Here is an 18947-nt window from a genome sequence, read left to right on the forward strand (position 1 = left end):
TCCTGGGCTCCTTCCTAGTAATCAGGGTGGAGGCCCTGTTTGGCACAGCGGTCGTGGGGAGGAAGATAGGGTCCAGAGGTATTGGGTAGCAAGCCAGCAAACGGCAGAACCAGGTCGAACCGCCTCTTTCTCCCACACCAGAAGGCCCCACAAATTGCCTGGGCCTGGTGAACTTGGGCTTTTGAGCCTCAACTCACCTGCAAAGCTGCCTTACATGAGCTAGATGCTGGGGGACCCTGTTTATACTTCGTGGGGCAGACACACAGACCCAATGGCGCTCTGTGGGGGCTGAAGATGGAAGTCACCCGAGAGCTCCTTGGCTTGGGCCTGGCATAGTGGCCTCCCCTGAAGTACCAAGTGTGAAGCTGCCCACCCGGTGTGCTCATTGAGTTCTTACACTGTCTGCATGGGTGGGTCCTGGCTCACACCTGGCCTCCTTGTCTTTGTCGTGTGACATGACAAGTTTCTTCCTGCTGGGAGCCCCGCTCTCCTCATTTGTCAACAGGAAGATGCTTCCTGCTTCCGCTCAGGCCTGGCACACAGTAGGGTGCAGTGTAGCCAGCACTGCCACATCTGATCAAGAGACACACATGTCTGAGAAACTTTCTACCGACTCTGGGACATCCCCCGACCCCAGCACCTGGCTCTGACCCACTCAGTGTCCCCTGCCCCAGTCTGGCCCTCCCTGGTGGGGCCCACTTGCCCCCTCGTTCCCTGAGAGGCAGGTTGGGGGCCTCTCACCAGCACACCTGGGTGCTGCTAGCTCCACCTCTGTCATGAGACACCGAGCCTTTGGCCAAGCCACTCCCGCTCATGAGCCTCAGTTTCCTGGCCTGAAAAATGGGGACGTGACTCCTGTTTCTGCCAGGGCTGCACGCAAAGGGGTGATGCACACCGTGGAGCTGTGCCCTGGCGAGCTGTTGAAGGCCCGCTCTGGGCAGCTGTGTTTGTCCCACAGTGGTGTCCCCTCTGGTCCCCTCAGCTCTTAGAAGGCAAGCTGAGCTGGGGTGGGATGTTGTGGGGGCAGGGAAACCTTTCCAACTCATCTCGAACACCCATATAGGCTCCCCCTTACGTCCCTGCCTCTCCTGGAAGATTGGGGGTGCTTTCCAGCGCAGAGATGGCCAGGGGACGCAGGCCCTGCCTCCATTCCTCTGGATAGGCGAGGCCAGGTATTTCCAAACGCCTCCTTTCGAGCAAGAGTTTTGATCTGTGGCCTCTTGCCAAGGTTTTGTCATTCTTTCCTGACAAACAACAGACTCTGTTTCATAACCTGCATTATTAACAACTAAGTGTACACAGTTGTTCACAAACAGCAAATGCCAGTCAGTGCTTACCACTGTCACCCGAGAGCCCTCTGGCTTTCCTCCAGCCTCGAACACCCGGCTCCTCAGTGAACCACACCTGGCACCCCCACTTATGCTTCAGCTCTCCCTTCAGGGGTGCCCCCCCTTGGGCGAAGCACCTCTGACACCTCCAGCGGCATCCTTCGCTGGATGCTCCCTCAGAATTCGGCCCCTCCAAACATGCGTGGTGGAGACAGGCTCACTGGATAGTGGATCGCAGTCACCTCTGCCTCTCTCTACACAGGCTACCCTCCTGCTGGCCTTGGGGTCCCCGGGGCCTGGCACTAGACAGATGCTCCGTAAACATTGCTCCATAAACATTGATGAATAAGTGAATGAACAGCGAAACGAACTTCAGGCAGGCCAGCCTCTCTCTTGTCTCTATCTGGTCTACTATCTTTTTTATTTTATTTTTAAAGATTTTATTTATCTTTAGAGGGAAAGGGAAGGAGAGAAGGAGAGAAATAGCAATGTATGGTTGCCTCCTGTACGTCCCGGGAACTGGCCTGCAACCCAGGCATGTGCCCTGACTGGGAATCAAACCTCCATCCTCTGGTTTGCAGGCCCACGCTCAATCCACTGAGCTACACGAGGCAGGACTGTCTTTTTTTGTTTTGTTTTTTTTTAAGTGACAGTGTTAAGAGTCGAGGACGGGCTGCTGAAGACATGGCCCCTTGTGCAGCTCCCAAAGTGCCCCCGCCCCCCCTTGCCAGGTGGGCGCTTCTGTTCCCACCTGTGCAGGTGAGTGCTGCCGACCCTGCTGGACGTGAGGTCTGCTCTGCCAGGTCTGGGATTCAGAGTCGCTGGAGCCCGCACCTGACCCCCTGGTTTTAGTCATATCTGGGTAAATTCTCTGGGACTGGATTTTGGGAGGAACCAGATGAGGCTGTGCTCCTGGTGGGTGATTGGCTGTGGGTAGTGAGAAGGGCAAGGGTCAGGGGTCAAGTCCATAAACCCCTTGTTTTTAAGCAGGCGGTTGTGAAGGTAGAAGGGAGGCTTTATGAGATTTGTCATAGGCGAAGGTGGGCCCAGCAAAACCAGGCAAAGGGTCCCCCCCAACCCCAGTGAGTGCGCCCTCCATAGCCTGCCAAGGGCAGTGGGAAATGGCTCTGGGATGCCCGAGGGCCTCAGGGTTCCTCAGACAGGGCTGCATCCCGGGCAGCTGCGCAGAGGGTGGCCCCACAGTGCCACACGGGTGGTGGGAAAGCCTGAGGCATCTGGGATGAGGAATGGCGCCGGAACACGGACGCCCTGGGACTTCTGCCTGACCGCCAGGCCCAGGCCGTCCCCCTGATGCCGGCACAACAGCTTCTCGCCAAACTGCTCAAACATCCTGTTAGCTGTGCAGTGCCTCACAGCACTGGCTGCCGGCATTTCGTCTCACTTAGTTTGCTTTTTATAGCATCAGAACCCATTCAGACCCACATGGGAAACCGTGGACAATGGTTTCCTTGCCACAGAGGCAGGGCCTGGGGTGCCAGGCCCTCGCATAGCTCACCTGAAGACCCCCACCTTCCCAAGCCTCATCATTTTCTTGCTAAAAATAGGTTCTGGGAAATCTAGAAACTTCCTATAAACTGGAGAAAATGAAATCACAGACTCTAAGGGCAGGAAAGGGGCCAGAGCCTGGCTTCCTGGTCGCAGAGCACCTGGACAGTGGCACCTGCTGAGGCTTCCAGTCTCTGGGGAAGGCCTGGGCAGCCAGTGTGCTAATGATTTACAGGGAGAGCCTTTTTCATAGAGACATTGGACCACTCACTCCTGGGGACGTCGCCTGGAGGATGGCACTCCTTTGCCCTGTGGGACTGAAGGACTAACAAGCAGCTCACTTGCAGAGATCCAGAGCCGAGGGCCAAGTCACCCAGAGCCAGGTCTTCAGAAATGCTGGTGGCCACTGGCCTGGCCCAGCTGGAGAGCAGGGGGCAGGGAGGGGAGGGGGCAGGGTAGAGCAGCCTGGACTCCCAGACCCTGTTCGATGACTTCACTGCCAGCTGGAGTCAACCCGCAGGGCCACTCCAGAACCAATTTGATGGCTTCCTCCATTCATCCCACCGTAAGCTTGGCTCTACTGGGTTCAGTCCACCCAGTAGCGCGGGTGTTGGTCCTGACTGGGCTGCGGGCACCGGGTGGCCCAGCTTTTGAGAAACAGAAGCCATCACTGGCCAGCTGCTGGGTTGCAGAGTGGGCTCAGAGGTTGGGAGCTGACCTTCAGCTGTCCCCTTGGGAGACACAAGAATGGAGGAGACACTGGATGCTTCTCCAAGAAGCAAGTCGGAGCCTGAGATGCATGCCCTGGGATGGCAGCACACTCTACCTCATTCCAGCACAGTCCAGCTTATGCTGGCTCTGCTTCGGTGCCGCCTCCACTCTGAGACAGGAAGAACCCAAGCTGAATGTCAGCTGGATCACAGCAGGAGGGGAGGGAATGGGGGTCACCAGGAATCCCCTGGAGAGTCAGGCTTCGCCCACTCAGCTCCGTATAAGGCTGAGCATGGCCTTTCCTCCTGGTGGTTACACCTGCTGGGTCTTGCTCTCCATTTCCGACTTTGCCTCCAAAAGCAGAACAACCCTGGAGGGGCCTTGATGCTCTTCCAGAAGTGACTCCCTAAGCCCTGCCCTGTCCCTCCACCCAGCTGCCTCTAGCTGGCCCTGCCCATCCCCACTGAGCCCCTTTGTGCAGAGAATCCTGCCTCCCTGCTCTTAGGGCCTGAGGCTGTGCTCCCTGCAGGGCCTAGGCCTTAAGCCCCCAAGCCTGGATGCCAGGCGTGGCTGAGCCCTGGGACAGGTGGACCTTGTCAAGCGGACTCAGGGCCGCTTCTGCAGGCAGGATCCCTCCTCAGTGGGTGCTGGTTCTTCCTCGGGGTTCTCATTCTCAGTCTTTCCAAGCAGGGGATAAGATGCTCGTCTGAGTCCTCAGGGTGGCCTACACATTGGGTGTTCCGCTCCTGCTTGGCCACTGTGCTAGGTGGTCCCGCGAGGAGTTGAGATGGCCATGTAGGGTGAGTGCTTTCTGCGGTTACCTCCAGCACTACCCTGCCTGGGAAGGCAGGGGACAGGGAGTTGGGGGGTCAAGGGGGTTGGAGAGCACAGGCACAGAGGCACAGCCAGGGTCTTTCTTCATTGTGCTGAGGGCGGTCCTGTCTCCTCGAGACCCCAAATCTTCTCCTGGGAGGCCTTGTCAGGGAGCAGCACCTCCACAGTGTAGCTGACCTTCTTGGAGTGCATCAGGCTATAGGTGTTGTCAAAGCGCAGGACATCTGCAAGGAGGGAGAAGTAATCAGGCAACTCAATCCCAACCCCTCTAAGAACATGGCGCCCTTGGGAACTGGCTGCCCAGGACTGTGGGTGGGGCTAGAGGGTCAGCCACTGCTCAGCTCCCAGCCCATTGCTCATGGCCATCTCTTTGCATGTCACTTGTGCTCAATAAAGAATTAATAAGAGCCACCAGCATGCATCAGCCCTTCCTAGGTGCCACACATTACCTCAATACTCACAGTTCCCTGAATCCTCAAAGTAGCCCCATGGAAGGTACCATCATCTGTGTTGTATGAATGAGGAAACTGAGACTTAGAGAGGTTGACGTGACTTTCTGAGGATTACAGAGCAAGGGAGGGGAGGGACTGAGATTCCCATATCCCAGTGCTCCAACCCAGTGAGGAGCCCTGCTTTGCCCAGAAGAGAAGGCTGAGCTCCATAAGGTGCTTTTTCATCATGCCTTTCACAGAGGGCATGTCCTTCAACGCCAAAGGCCAACGTGGACTCTGGGTCACAGTGAGTCATCCAGTTCCTGTTTCCACTCTCCTAATTCTCCCTTTCCATAAAGATAAACCAGGTACGTATTAACTAAAGCATTAGCCAAAAATCATTCTCCTTCTCCAGAGGAGATCAAGCTTGGGTTCCCCTTCTAGTTCCACTTTCGACAGAGGCGGAAGGTCTGCGATGCTCCCATGCAGGACTGTTCCTGATAAAACTGACCAAACTGTAGCTGGCCTGGGCAGCCTGGGAAGGAAGGATAAATCATCTGTTCAGGATGCCCAGTGCGGAGTGGCCCACGTACCTGGGCAGTTTGGGACCCCTAAAGCTAATCTCATGCTGTTTACTTACCCGACTGTTGGCCTGCCCAGTTCAGTGTAGAAGCTTCCCAGGAGCTGAGCCCATGGCCCCAGGCTGTGCATCCCACCCCACTCTCTCCAATGAGTCTGCCTTGTATCCACACCTATGGCTACTCATCAGATCCTACACCCTGAGCCAATTCCCCTGGCACCTCTGGCGTCTAGGAGCTTGCACAGACTCCCACACCCTCCCTGAGGGCTACAAATAGAGGGCAAAGGGACAGAAGCCAGACTGGCAACACATCTCTTTGCTGGGAGAGAACAATGGCTCTAGTGAACCCTGGAGCTCTTACAGACGCCAGCCTTGAGGCAGGTGAGGCTGCCGTCCTCGGGCACCAGTTGGGCATTGTAGCGCTGGCTGGGCAGCACCTCCGTCATCTCCCCGACTCGCTGCTTCTCTCCTTGCTTGGTCTTCAGGAAAACTCCGAAACCGATGTCTGCCCCATCTGATGTAAACTGCCACCTGCAGGGGACAGGGCCCCACCGATGACCACCTGCCTGGGCTCCAGGTTCCTCCCAGCTGTACTCAGGTGTGAGTGGCCTACATCCCTACCTGAGCACACAGCCTGGGAACAGGATCTCATTGTCCACCTGCAGGGAGGAGCCTCGGCCGATGGTCACCGTGTGATCGTACTGCATCCTCACCTGGTTGCGCAGGTAGTAGCTCTTAGGCACCTCGCCTCCGTATTTGATCTGCGGGTGAGGGTGGGTGAGTGAAACCACCAGTGATCCCTCCCCCCACCATGGTCTGGGCACCCTGTACCTTGGTCAGGCACTTGGGGTTGCCATCAGGGTCAGTCATGGTCCCCCCAAACTCCATGGGCAGCTGGTCGGGGCTGATGAACTTTGGCAGCTCCTGCTTCCAGTTGCCTGTGGGAGCAAGAGAGAGGCCCCATGGGGGCCCAGGCTTGATGGAAGGCAGAGGGGGCCAAGCTCTTGGAAGGGGCCTGATGTGCCCTTGGCTAGCTCTCCTGGGTGCCCGCTCATGAGATGGCCCAAGAGCTATACGCAACCACCCAGGTTGGGGTCTAGGGCTCAAAGCCTTGTGTGAGTGTGCAAAGGCTGCTGGGAGTCAGAATAAAGAGAAAGAGCCAGGGAGAAGTGGGGCCTTTAGCCCTGACCTCTGCTTCCTAGGCCGATGAGCACAACCAGGAGGCCATGTCACTTACCTCCAAGAATCACTATCTTCTTTCGAGTCTCCTCACTTATGAATGGCTTGACCAAGTTGAAGGCCACAGGGAACAGCTTAGGGGCTGAAACACATGAAACTCCCTTGGGAAGCTGGACCGGAGAGGACTTGGATATATAAAGTCACACTCAAGGGCATGGGCTAGACAGGAAGTAGACGGATGGAGATTCTGATGTTTCCTGCTCTGTGGCCCTCAGCCGGTTACTCACCCTCGCTGAGTCTCAGAGCTATTAATGATGACTACAAGGTGGAGGTTGAATCTAATGGTGTATACCTCACACTTGGCACAGGGCCAGGCTTTTGATAAATGGTTGTTTTGCCTATTCAGCCGGAGGGCTTCAGCAGTGTTGATTCCCCAAAGTTGCCTCTTCCTTTCCACTCTCCAGGTTTTCCCAGATTGCCTTGGGATCCTCTTGGGTGCAAGTAGGTGGGGCACCTGCCTTAGAGTGCATTTCCCACCTGAGTCACTCCAACTTGCTGGGCCATTTCTGTGTACCACCAGGCTCTGTACCACGCTTTCTCCATAGACTATCTCCTTGAACCTCACAACTATCCTAAGAGGAAGATGCCACTGCATCCCTATTTTACAGAATGGGAAAACTGAGGCTCAGCGAGGTGCAATAGACTTGCTCAAAGTCACAGAGCTAGCTAGACAGGAAGCCGGATCAGCTGGCCCAGAGCGTATGTGGTGACCACCTCACTATGTTGCCATCGTGGTCAGGGATCACTCCCGCCCACAGTGAGTCCACCAACCTGTGCGGTCCATGGACCACATATTACTAGTCCACACCCAGATAAGTAAAGAAAATAACAGCACACATTTAGAAACTTATAACTTATTTGACATTGCTACACAGGCATTTGTATATTCCAAAAGTATCAGTCTGTGAAGTATTGAGCTAAAACACCCCCCCCCAAAAAAAACCAAACCAACCAACACAAGAACCCATTCTTCGCAGAGGATGGGTTGAGAAACCCTGAATTCAGTGGCTTACCCACTGCCCATTCCCCGCTCCCCGCTCCCCTCTCCTCCCTCACCACCCAGCAAATCCTCACCTCGAACAATAATTAAATTCTTCACCATCTCGGGATAATTTGCATCCAGGATGAGAAAAAACTGTAGAGTCAAGGAGAGTCAGGTTTAGGCCATACTCCAATATCTCTGCCTGGCTTTGGTGGCCTCTGAGGCTGCTGAGACAAGAGTCCCCATCCCCCTACTCCCTGGCCCACCCCATCTACCCATGAGCATGTACTTTGTCGTCTTTCTCTTTGCAGGGGGTACCCAGGGCCAGCTCCACTGGCTGCTCTGTGGGACCCCTGGGTGGGGGCACATTCCCCTCCTCCATGATCTGAAGCATGTGTGGGCAGCAGCTCCCTAGAGGCCTCGGCCAGCTGCTTACCTTACCTGCTGGTAGACCTCCACAGCTGGCTTCCACAGGTGTTTCAGGCCCAGCCCCTGCATGTCAGCCACCATTATCATTGTCTCTATCTTCCTGCCCAGCTGTGTGAGGCAGAACAGGTATACAGGTCAGACAACAGCCCCGGCTGGGAGATACTGGCCAGAGAGACCTGGCCACAGCTCCTACCTTCCTGCCACCCCCACTCCCGGCTGCCCCCAGTGCTTTCCAGAGACACTTATCTAGGGCCTGCATTTAAGCCCTGGCACAGTGGCCCTTATTATACAATTCCTTCAAAACTGCTGCCTGAAATTGGCTAACCCTGGAATTAAAATCATCGCTCCTCATTCACTGGGCTCTTTGGATACAACGGTATACTACGCTGGCCACTGTCTGCGGTCCCGTGGCTGCGTCCACGCCCGAGCTGCACTGTTGACAGGCTGTGTGGCCCTGGGTGGGTTTCTAAGCCTCCAAATCTCTTTTTTCCCCCTCTGTAAAATGGGGATAATTCCAGACTCTGATAAACTTGCTCTGAATCCATGAGCCTAGTGCCTGGCCCATGGCTGGTCCCTAATGAATATTAACAACTATTGTTAGTCGTATCATCATCACCATAATTATCAGCTCTAATGGAGTCATCCCTACCACGGAAGACACTGTTTTGAACCTTTAGTATCAGCCATCTTGTTTGACAGGCACATGCCTATTCAAACCAGGCACTGAATACAGGGCTTTGCAATTCTCTCCTGTTTGCCATCGATCTCTTTGGTATCTAGTACTGAGCCAGAGGCTGGAGACCGAGGCCCTGTCGACATCATTTGGAGTCAGCCATTCGCCCAGTCATCCCAGTCACATAGCTCCCTCTGGGGGTCAGTCTTCTTCTTAGGCTCATTAGACACTTAGATTCATAAAACCAACAAGGCACTCGATTCGCTCTGAAGGTTATCGGCCAGGGAACCCAGAGGCAGGAGCAAGAAGACCTGCAAAGGCAGGGGTGAGCCCTTCTTGATTAGAAGCCCCGTGTCCCATGGGACTCCACCTGTATTTTTAAAGATTTTATTTATTTATTTTTAGAGAGAAGAGAAGGGAATGGGAAAGATTGATGTGTGAGAGAAACATCAGTTGCCTCTCACGTGCCCCCCAACTGGGGACCTGGCCTGCAACCCAGCTATGTGTCCTGGCTGGGAGTCACACCGGCAACCTTTTGGATCGCAGGCCAGTGCTCAGGCCACTGCGCCACATCCGCTGGAGCAAGAACACCATAGTTTTTTAAAGCAACTCCATAGTAGCTTCTAGGGACCCACAAGGGGATGTGTCCAGTTTCCAGGGTCACTGCGCTCTGGGACATCCAAAGTAATGGCTCCTCCATCAAATAATTATAGTCATGCAGTTTACAATCACAGGATGTCTTTTCTCCAAGCAAAGTGGACCACCCACTGTTCCCAGGGTTGCTGGGGAACGGAAGGGGAGTACTCACTGCACCCAAGGTCAGCATCTTGGGTCAAAGGAGAGGGGAAAGGGCTTTGGGGACCCTTGGCTCATACTAGCAGAGAGGGCCACGCCCATGTGGGATGCTTGTAGGTGGGAGACTGCGGCAGAAGCCACGTTTCACTAGAGCCTGGAGTGCTCAGGGCGGGGGGCGGGGGTGGGGGAGAAGCAGGGACAGGGTACCTCCCCTTCCAGGTCCTGGCGCAACCTTTTAGACACACTAGGTCTAGCATGATCCCTTCCCCCCACCCCACCCCTGTTTGCAGTGTTAAACTCCCCAACCCTGGCCCCGGTCACTGACCTTCTGGCTCTGCAGCTCACACTCACGCAAAAGCAGCTCACAGTTCTTGATACGTCTCCGGATTAGCTCCTGCTTGGAGGCTGACAGAAGGAGGCCCTTTGGGTCAAGGTTCCCGATGATTTCGAACCACACGGGGCAGCCATCGTAGTCGTAGCCAAACAGACTGCCCGAGTCGTACAGCCGGATCACCTGGGGTGAGGTCCTGACTCAGACCAGCCCACCAAGCCATGTCCCTTCCCCATCAGGTGGCGGTAAATGGTGGTGGGGAGCAAGGTGGGGGTTACCAGCTGGCCTGGGGGATGCTTCATGAAGCTTACCTCTGAGGGCTGCCACTCGAGAATATTGTCCAGGTCCTGTTGCTTCCGGAACTCCAGGTGCTGCGGAGACAGGGCAGGACCTGCAAACTGCCTGCCTCAAAGGTCCCCCTGCCCATGGCCACCAGATTCTGCCAAAGCATACCCAGCCTCTACCAACATGGAACTGGGCATGGGGACACTAGGAAGTGGACTGTGGGGGACCTGGTTCCAATGCAGAGAAAGGGTCCAAGGAGGAGAAGAAACGTGACAATGGGACAGGGCAAGGGTCCCCACCCTTTGTCACTAATCCCTGGGGTACAGCATGGGGGAGGCACGAGAATGGGGCCTCACCTTCCGGAGCATGTCCTCAGATTTCTTCAGGTCAAACTTCTGAGCTGCAAGGAGAGTCGAGGTGAGAGGAGGCCTGAGGCCAGATCTAAGGCAAGCTATTCTCTGAAAAGTCATGAGGAAATTGTGGGATGCTCCTTGATTTTCCTGACACTCCAAGGATACAATGGGGGTAGAAAAAGTTGGTTAAAATGCAAGGATACTTAATTCTTGAGAAGATTTTGAAGGGCCCTTGACTTCAGTTTCCAGGCCTTTTTAAACTATTCTAAATGCTGGTCTAGCCTGTGATATTCAACATGCCCCTGGGAGCAGAGGTCCCCTTGGTGTTAGGGGTGGTGCAGAGCACGGGCTCTGGCAGCAGGCCAATTTGGGCTCCAAGTCTCATTTTGTTCTTTGATTTGCTGTGCAATCCTGAGCAAGTCACTGAACTTCTCTGAACCTTGGTTTTTAAATCCGTTAAATGGGAATAGTATCTTTTTCAGAGTTATTCAAAGGATAGCATGAGACAACGTGCTTGGCACATTACTTCATTTGCAGGGAGTGCTCAATACCTGACAGATATTGCTGTGATTGTTTATTTTAAAGAAACAAACTTTGATTGAAAACATAATGCTTGCTCTAGTTTAGAAACTCAGTGACTGTTGCTCTCTGAGACCGCTGGTTCCCTGAGGAACTCGTCCTGTGATGGGCCTTCGATAAGATCCAGGGGCAGAGATTTTCAAACAGAAGAGGCTTGAGATGCCATCAGACTCCCTCCTCTGCCCTGATCATGAACCTCCAGGAAAAAATCACCGAGGCCACCAGGTCTGTCTTTTTTTTTTAATCCTCACCTGAGGATATTTTTTAAATTGATTTCAGAGAGTGAGGAAGGGAAAGAGACAGGAACGGAAATGTCGATGGGTTGCCTCCTGTATGTGCCCCGACCGGGGATTGAACCCACAGCCTAGGTGTGTGCCCTGACCAGGAATCCAACCCGCAATTTTTTTGGTGCGTTGGATCATGCTCCAAGTGATTGAGCTACACAGCCAGGGCCACCAGCTCTGTCTTGATTATCAAGTTCAAAAGCCATTGCATGGGGTATACTGAGTCGAAATAAATTTCTTCCTAAGTTCTGGGGTGGTTTCTGTTATTATAATCATTTTACACCATTTCAGCAATTCCTAGAAGACACTCCTCCATCCTTAATTACACCTACTTCCTGAAGTGTTTGCTGGGTACCTGCTTGGTGCTGGGTTCTCTGAGGGGACCTCATAGCCTTGTCTTCAAGGAACTGGGGATAGACCCAAAGGCGGGTCCTGAAGACTATGTTCAGCAATACCTGACTCAGGCCTGGCCGGGCCTGTCATCCTGAGAACTTCCCAGGTGTTAACTAACCTCACCTGGGCCCTGGACCCCCCTGGTGCTGAGCACTACGCCTCTCACTTAACACTCACGACAGCCAATGGGGAGGTGCCATGCAGGTTTGAAGGGGAGCTCAGATTCTAGCCCAAAGTGGGCTGATTCCAGAGCCCACACTCTTTACCACTCTGTGGCCCTGCCCCCCAAAGTCCCCGACACCTTCTCCCGAGATCCTCCAATCCCGCAGCCTCACCTCGCAGCCAGCGCAGGAGGAAGTAATCATCAGCCTTGGGCAAGGTGGGCAGCAGGTCCTGGAGGCTGTCCCGGAACTGAGGGGGCGATACGGTTTTAGAGGGGCTCCCTAGACCCCCAGGGCCCCCAATCTCGTCCCTGGATCTCCCCACCCTCAGTCAGCAGTCAGCCCTGCCCAGGGACCCTGCAGAGTTGGGGACTGCACAGTTAGCAGCAGCTTCCTAGACCATTTTGCCACCTGCGGATGGGGCACACCCACCCCTTCAGCTCACCATGGCGGGAAGAGTTGTGTCCTTCTCAAACTTTGGGGGATCTCTGCTTCCCGAAACCCTCATTCTGTAAGTCTGAGGTGGTGGCCCTGCCATTGCCATTTTTGCAAATATCCCTGGTGAATTTGGTGCAAGCCAACCAGAACATTTTAGGAACGCTGCCCCTGATACTGCACTTTGAGGGTTCAGATTTCAAAGATTTCAAAGCAAGTTGCTTAACCTCTCTGAGCCTCGGTTTCCTCATCTGTGACGTGGGGGTAATGATAAACTTGTGCCAATCAAAGGAGTTTGTACAGGCAAAGCACAGTGCCAGGCCCAGCTTAGAGCAGGTGCCACGTAAATGTGGGTACACAGCAAACACGGACTGCCCACAGCCCTGGACAGTGGAGTCTGTGGAAACAACCCCTGGCAAAGGTCAGCAGAGGGGGCTGAAAAAGAAGCCAGAGCCGCCCCATCAGGGCTGGGGGAAAGGAGGGCGGCCAACCCGTGAGGGATGCCTTTGCTTTCCAGTAGAATTTGGGGAAGCGTCTGGGAGTTTGGGTTTGGAACTGAGGCCCAAGCGTGAGATAAGAAAAGAGACCCCAGTTCCAGGGGGATGAAGGGAGCTGAAGCTACGGCCTGGAGGGCTGGGTGTGCCGGAGAACCCATGACCGAGAATTTGAGATTGGAGACAGACGCCAGCAGAGCCCTAAGAAGCTGTCTTCATGACCATCCCCCAAACCATCTTTAGCTGTATGGATGACATCTAAAATAAGAATGCAGTCCTGTATTGATCCCATCATTAAAAGTGAATAATCAGCTTAAACATCGCCATTGTTAATAACCTGAGCAGCAGCATCTGCTATGATGATCACCAGGTGGAGAGTATCATAATAATAATCTATTAATCACCAGGCACCTGAAACGGAGCTTCCCGCACCCTGAACAGCTGTAACCTCTGGGCTCCCAAGGAAGCTTCTTTGGGGAGGGGGGGGAGGCAACACTACCCAAGAAACAATAGTCCCACGCCCCCCAGCCTCTCCAGATGACCAGATTTCCTCCTTCGAACCTCAGGATGTGCCCTGAGGCAGATGGAGCAAAGGCCACATCCCTGCCTGGCAGGTGAGAAAACTGAGGGTGGGGGAAGCGAGGAAAGGGGGTCCTCCCCAGCGCCAGAGTAAGGAAGCTGCAAGGTCAGCAGGAGTCCGAGTCTTCCAATCTCAAGGCCACTCCGCCAAGGAAAAGAGAAAGGTCACTAAGCAGTGGCTGGGAAGGGACTGGAGCGGCGAGGAGGTAAAACCTACGGTGCCTTATGGGAACATAACAGCAACCCCTGGCAGTGGGGCCGCCCGTGGTGGGAACTCGGTTCAGGAACAAGCTAGAAGGAAACGTTCTGAGCACAGTCGCCTAGAACGTTGCGACCATGGGCGGTGGCTTCTCCCCCTTCTTTCTACTTTTTTCTTTTTCCCTAATATTAAATATAGAATCTGTCTCTTTTTAATAATGGTAAAATAAGAATAAACCCTTTTTACATTGTTGAAAGTTCTTGGGCCCACAGGCATCCCCATTGTAATTCATCCCCTAAAACCAGGTGTCCAGTCCTCCTAGAAGCCTAGGCTACGGGGCTTCTCTGAGGTCACTGACAATGGGGGAGGGAGAGGGTTCACCAGGGCACCCCTTTTCTTCCACCTGAGGACCCTTTGTTCATCTGAGACCCTCCACTGCTGGAACCTCTTCCTTTACTTATGAATTCACCCAGGGCACCCATCATTCACCTGGGACCCCTCTCTCCTTAACTAGGAGTTCACTCAGGGTCCCCCTCCTTCAGCAGGGCTACTCAGTCCTCTCTGGAAGACCCTCGCATCCTCCCCCGGGGGTAGGAGCCTCAGCAGACATCATTCTCCACGTGTCTGACCTGATCTTTTACAGCCCCCAGGTGCAAGCCAGGGCTGCGACTGCCCCTCCCCTGGAGTCACAGTTTCCAGCGCCTGGCCATCCGCAAGCCACATTAACACTGTGTCACCTAGGCTTGGATACGCTCCCCCTTCCCCGTGGCCATGACACTCCCAGGTGTGGCCTGCTGGACAGTCTTGAAATCCCTCAAGTCTCCTCCATTCCCCTTTCATGGAAACAGTGACAGCAGCGACGGAGCTTAGGCCCTGGGAGGCAGAAAGCCACAAAGGAAACCAAACAAATGTTGCAATCTGGGCGGGATCTGGGAGTCTGCCCAAGGCTGCCCGGGAGTCGGGTCGCAGCGCCCCTGCCCCACCCCGCCCCATTGCCCCCTAACCAGGGATCGAGAATCAAGAGCCAGGGCTCTGTGGCCATGAGTGGGCGAGAGTGGAAAGCTGGATTGGGAACCACTGTCCCCGAGAGGAGGGCTCCTGTCCCATGTCCTGTACATAACTGCCTGGGCAACTGGGAGCAAAACATCTGGTCAGAGGCACTCTCCAGGGTCCCCATTCCCCTCCGTACAACAGGGGTCTCAGCCCTGGTGGGCAGCGTCAGGCTGCTCGGTCCCTCCCCAAGCCTCCCGGCCCTCGGCCCTCGAAGGCCCTCACCCTGGCCAGTGCCTCCTGCTGCTGGGGGCTCAGGTCCCCGACTCGGCCGCTCATGGTGCTTGTGGGAGCCAGATTTGGCCGCTCAAAGTACTTCTGTGCGCTTGGTTTTGCCAGGCAGGTCAGATGTGAGTCCCCGCCCCTACGGGAGAGCCGCACCCCGCGGGGTCTCGCCCCGCCCAGTCTCGCCGCTAGTTTCTCCTCCCCTCTGGGATTTTTGCCACCGGCAGTCACAGTAGTCATCCAGACGCACCCTACCCGGAGCAAGGAGGTGACTAGCCCCCAGAGGGGTCCCAGGCACCCCCCGACCCCCTCCAGGTGTCCTCCACAGGACCGCCACATGGCAGTCAAGGCTGAAGGCATAAAGCACCCTTGGGCACGTTTCAGGGAACTGCAAGACCCGCCTTCCAGCAAAATGGAGGAACTTTCTATAAACGTGGTTCCACCTTCTAGTTGGTCCCTGGAGCTTCCTTCCCAAGGGGCCCTATCCCCTTCCCCTTACCTTAAATACAGGTTGCACCCAGCCAGCGTTTCACTAGCAGTTAGGAAAGCCCTTGGGTGCAAAACAGTTCCAGCTTTCAGGATGGTCTGGAGGGTTAGATAAGAAGGTGTGCCACGGGTTTGCCCCGCACGCACACCCAGCAAGTGCTGGCTGGTAAAAATAATGTAAGAGCTCACACTCACTGCTGTTGAGGCTGTGACCAGGGCAGTCAGATGCCGCTGCAGATGTCAGGAGTTGCCCCCCATGCGAGCTCCTGGGTAGGAGTCCCAGCCTAAAGGCAGGCAGTGGGAGGTGGCAATGGACAGATGGAAGCCCAGGTGGGGTGATGAAGAGGGTGGGAGGCTGCTTGCACGGGTGTCCAGGATGGTATCTGAGAGCCAGGCAAATGTCACTGGGGAAGGTGAGAAAACTCAAGCTGGCTGAGCAGAAATTTCCAGAGAGTGGAGCCAGTGGGAAGCGAAGGTAAAGGGGGCAGGAAATCAGGCTCCCAGAACCTTTGCCCTCTACCCTCCATTGGGGTCAAACCAAATTTTAGGCCTTTGTTGACCGATCTGGTGGCCACGAGCCACGTGTGGTGGCTGAACTTTGGGCATGTGGCCTGTCACTAGTGAAAACAGAGATGTTCTGTAAGGGTAAAATACACACCAAATCCCAAAGACCTAATGAACTGTATCAAAAAGGTTAAATATCGCCTTAATTAATTTCTTATAATGATTACACGTGAAAGTGATAATATTTTTTGATATATTGGGTCAATAAGATTAACCTCACCTGTTTCTTTTACTTTTTGTAGTTCAGAATTTGATGACTGAACAGACTGTATTTTTCAGGGCAGTTTTAGAGTCTCAACAAAATTGAGCAGAAAGCACAGAGAACTCTCACAGACTCTCAGCCCTCACCCCCCCACGGCCTGCCCCCTGAGTGATGCATTTGTTGCAACTGATGGACCTACACCACTATCGTCCAAAGTGCACATTTTACATGAGGGAATCCCGCCTGCTGTTGTACATTCTATGCATTTGGACAAATAGTGACAGGTATTCACCATTGTGGTATCATACAGAATAATTCCACTGCCCTAAACATTTTTTCTCTGCCTGTTCATTTTACTTTAAAAAATGTGGCTCCCGCCCTGGCTGGTGTAGCTCAGTGGGTTGAGCGCAGGCCTGTGAACCACACGATCGCGGTTTGATTCCCAGTCAGGGCACATGCCTGGGTTACAGGCCAGTTCCCAGTTCCTGGCAGGGGACCCACGAGAGGCAACCATACATTGATATTTCTCTCCCTCTCTCCTTCCCTTCCCCTCTAAAGATAAATAAATAAAATCTTTAAAAAAATAAGAAAAAAAGTTTAAAATTACAGATGTGGCTCCCAGTTTTAGCTTGCATTATATTTCATTTAGTGATGTCCTAGAGAGATTTTCAATCAAGAAAGAAAGATAGCTAGGTAGATGTTACCAATAGCAAAAAGAAGCTAGAATGACACTTATCGCTTCTCTGGAAGGGCATGGTCTGCACTTAAACACAATGACAGCAATCACAATAGATTGATTGATTTGATTATATAAAAATACAAAAATCTGTTAAACAAGAAATGTAATTAGGGTATAATTAAGTCAGCAGTTGCTGATGTGAATTTGGGAAAAATACAATGTACAAAAATTGATCTTTATAAAGACTGCATGCAAATTCACAAGAAAAATAGTAAGGCACTAAGAAATGGACAAAAGACTCAAAACACCAATTAGCAGAAGAGGAAATGCAAACAAGTGAATAAATGCTCGACCTGTAGGTCACCAAAGAAATGTGTACAAACAGAGATGCCTTTTCCCTGCACCAAATCAGCAATAAAACAAAAGAAACAATGCGCGCACACACGCACACACACCGTTTCTAAAGGTAGAGGTTGGCGAGACAGAAACATTCACACATTGCTGGCAGAACTGGAAACTGGTTCAGCCTTGCTAGACGAATACCTGACAATATGCGTTAGGATCTTTCAATAGTGTACCACGCTGCCTAATGATAACCCTAACTGATAGAATGTACTTACAGCTTCAAGTCATTTGTGCACCATTAACAGGAAAATCAGAAACGATTTTTCAGGAAACCACAGTGCTTAACAAGGTTGATGAAGAGTTTATAACGACATGGGGGGAAAAGCCACAAAACAATCTGGAAGCAATCGGACCACATTATATATGCTTTGGAATGTAAAGCCAAATCTACTCCTTGAAGAAGAGCCAGAAAAGAAAAGAAATTTGCTCCCAGTTTTCCCTCATCTCTGAGGAGTCAGGAGTCATATTTTTAAAATGCCACAGGTAGCAAGTCACCTCCAAAGAGAAGCCTTTATTTATTTAACCAGCTCTTACAGGTGTCTTCTGTGGGCCAAGCCCTGTTCCCAAGGCTTTGTAAATATTAGCTCAGCTAGTGGGAGCCACACAGGTAAGTCTAGTGTTTTTTTAAGTTTTACTTTTCAATTACAGTTGACACGCAGTGTTATTTGGTATTAGTTTCAGATGTGCAGCATGGCGGTTAAACAATCATATATTTTACAAGCATATGATTTGTAAAATCATATATTGATTTTATGATCCCCCGATATTTCCAGTACCCACCTAGTTCTTACATAGTTATTACACATTCTTGGCTGTATTCCCTATGCGGTACTTTATTTACACCCCTCTGACCATTTTGCAGCTGCCAACTTGTATTTCTTAATCCTTTCGAAAACCTTTTAAACCTAGTTCCCCAAACCCCCTCCTTCCTCTCTGTCGACTCTCAGTCTGTTCTCTGTATCTGTGAGTCTGTTTCAATTTGGGGATTGTTTTTTTTTTTTCACATAGGTAACTTCAAATGATCTGGCACCTACATTTAAATTTCTTATTTTAATAATACGCTTTATTTAACATTGTGTATCCAAAATATTGTCATCTCAACACGTAATCAATATGACTGACAAATGAGATAAATTAATGATCTCATTAATAATGAGAGGGCTTGTTTTTCTGGTGCCAAGTCTTTGAACTCCCGAGTGCAGTCAACATAATAGCACATTTCAGTTCCCACCAGCTGCATTTCAAAAGCTCAGATGGCCACATGTCGTATTATGGACTGAACTGCGTCCCTTCAAAATAAAAGCGTGTGTTGAAGTCCTCATCCCCAGCACCTCAGAATGTGACCTTACTTGAAAACAGGGCCGTTGCAGATGTAATTAGTTAAGAGGAGGTCGGAGTGGAGTAAGATTGTCTCCTAATCCAATACAACTGGTGTTGGTGTAAAAGGGGGAAATTTGGGCGCAGGCATGCACACGGAGAGAACTCTACGTAGGTGGAGGCAGAGACTGAGATGAAGCCAGGGAAGCCGGAGATTGCCAGCAAACAATCAGAAGCCAGGGAGAGGCATGGAATGCATTCCTCCTCACAGCTTTTGGAGGGAGTCAAGCCCGTCAACACCTTGATCTTGGACTTCTAGCCTCAAAGGATGCATTTTAGTGTTAACACCACTCAGTCTGGGGCTTATTGGGCAGTGCAGCGTTAGCTCATTTAATCCTACAGACACATTTATCGGAGG

At 52.6% G+C, this 18947-nt stretch overlaps 1 protein-coding gene across 1 annotated transcript; it reads right to left on the minus strand.

Annotated features, from left to right (window-relative positions):
- Window positions 1-1963: 1963 nt before the first annotated feature.
- On the minus strand, window positions 1964-14930 carry SEC14L4 (SEC14 like lipid binding 4). Its single transcript, XM_037052512.1, has 12 exons — window positions 14877-14930; window positions 12069-12144; window positions 10481-10524; window positions 10151-10210; window positions 9834-10022; window positions 8053-8148; window positions 7704-7764; window positions 6628-6711; window positions 6222-6328; window positions 6012-6151; window positions 5752-5921; window positions 1964-4603 (listed from the first exon to the last, which is right to left on the minus strand). Exons 1-12 carry the CDS (start codon window positions 14928-14930, stop codon window positions 4464-4466), a joined length of 1221 nt encoding a protein of 406 aa, XP_036908407.1. The 3' UTR covers window positions 1964-4463.
- Window positions 14931-18947: the final 4017 nt, after the last annotated feature.

The sequence above is a fragment of the Sturnira hondurensis genome, unplaced genomic scaffold (assembly GCF_014824575.4).
Source record: "Sturnira hondurensis isolate 20B ecotype Veracruz unplaced genomic scaffold, ASM1482457v3 Scaffold0007406, whole genome shotgun sequence".
Lineage (NCBI taxonomy): Eukaryota > Metazoa > Chordata > Mammalia > Chiroptera > Phyllostomidae > Sturnira > Sturnira hondurensis.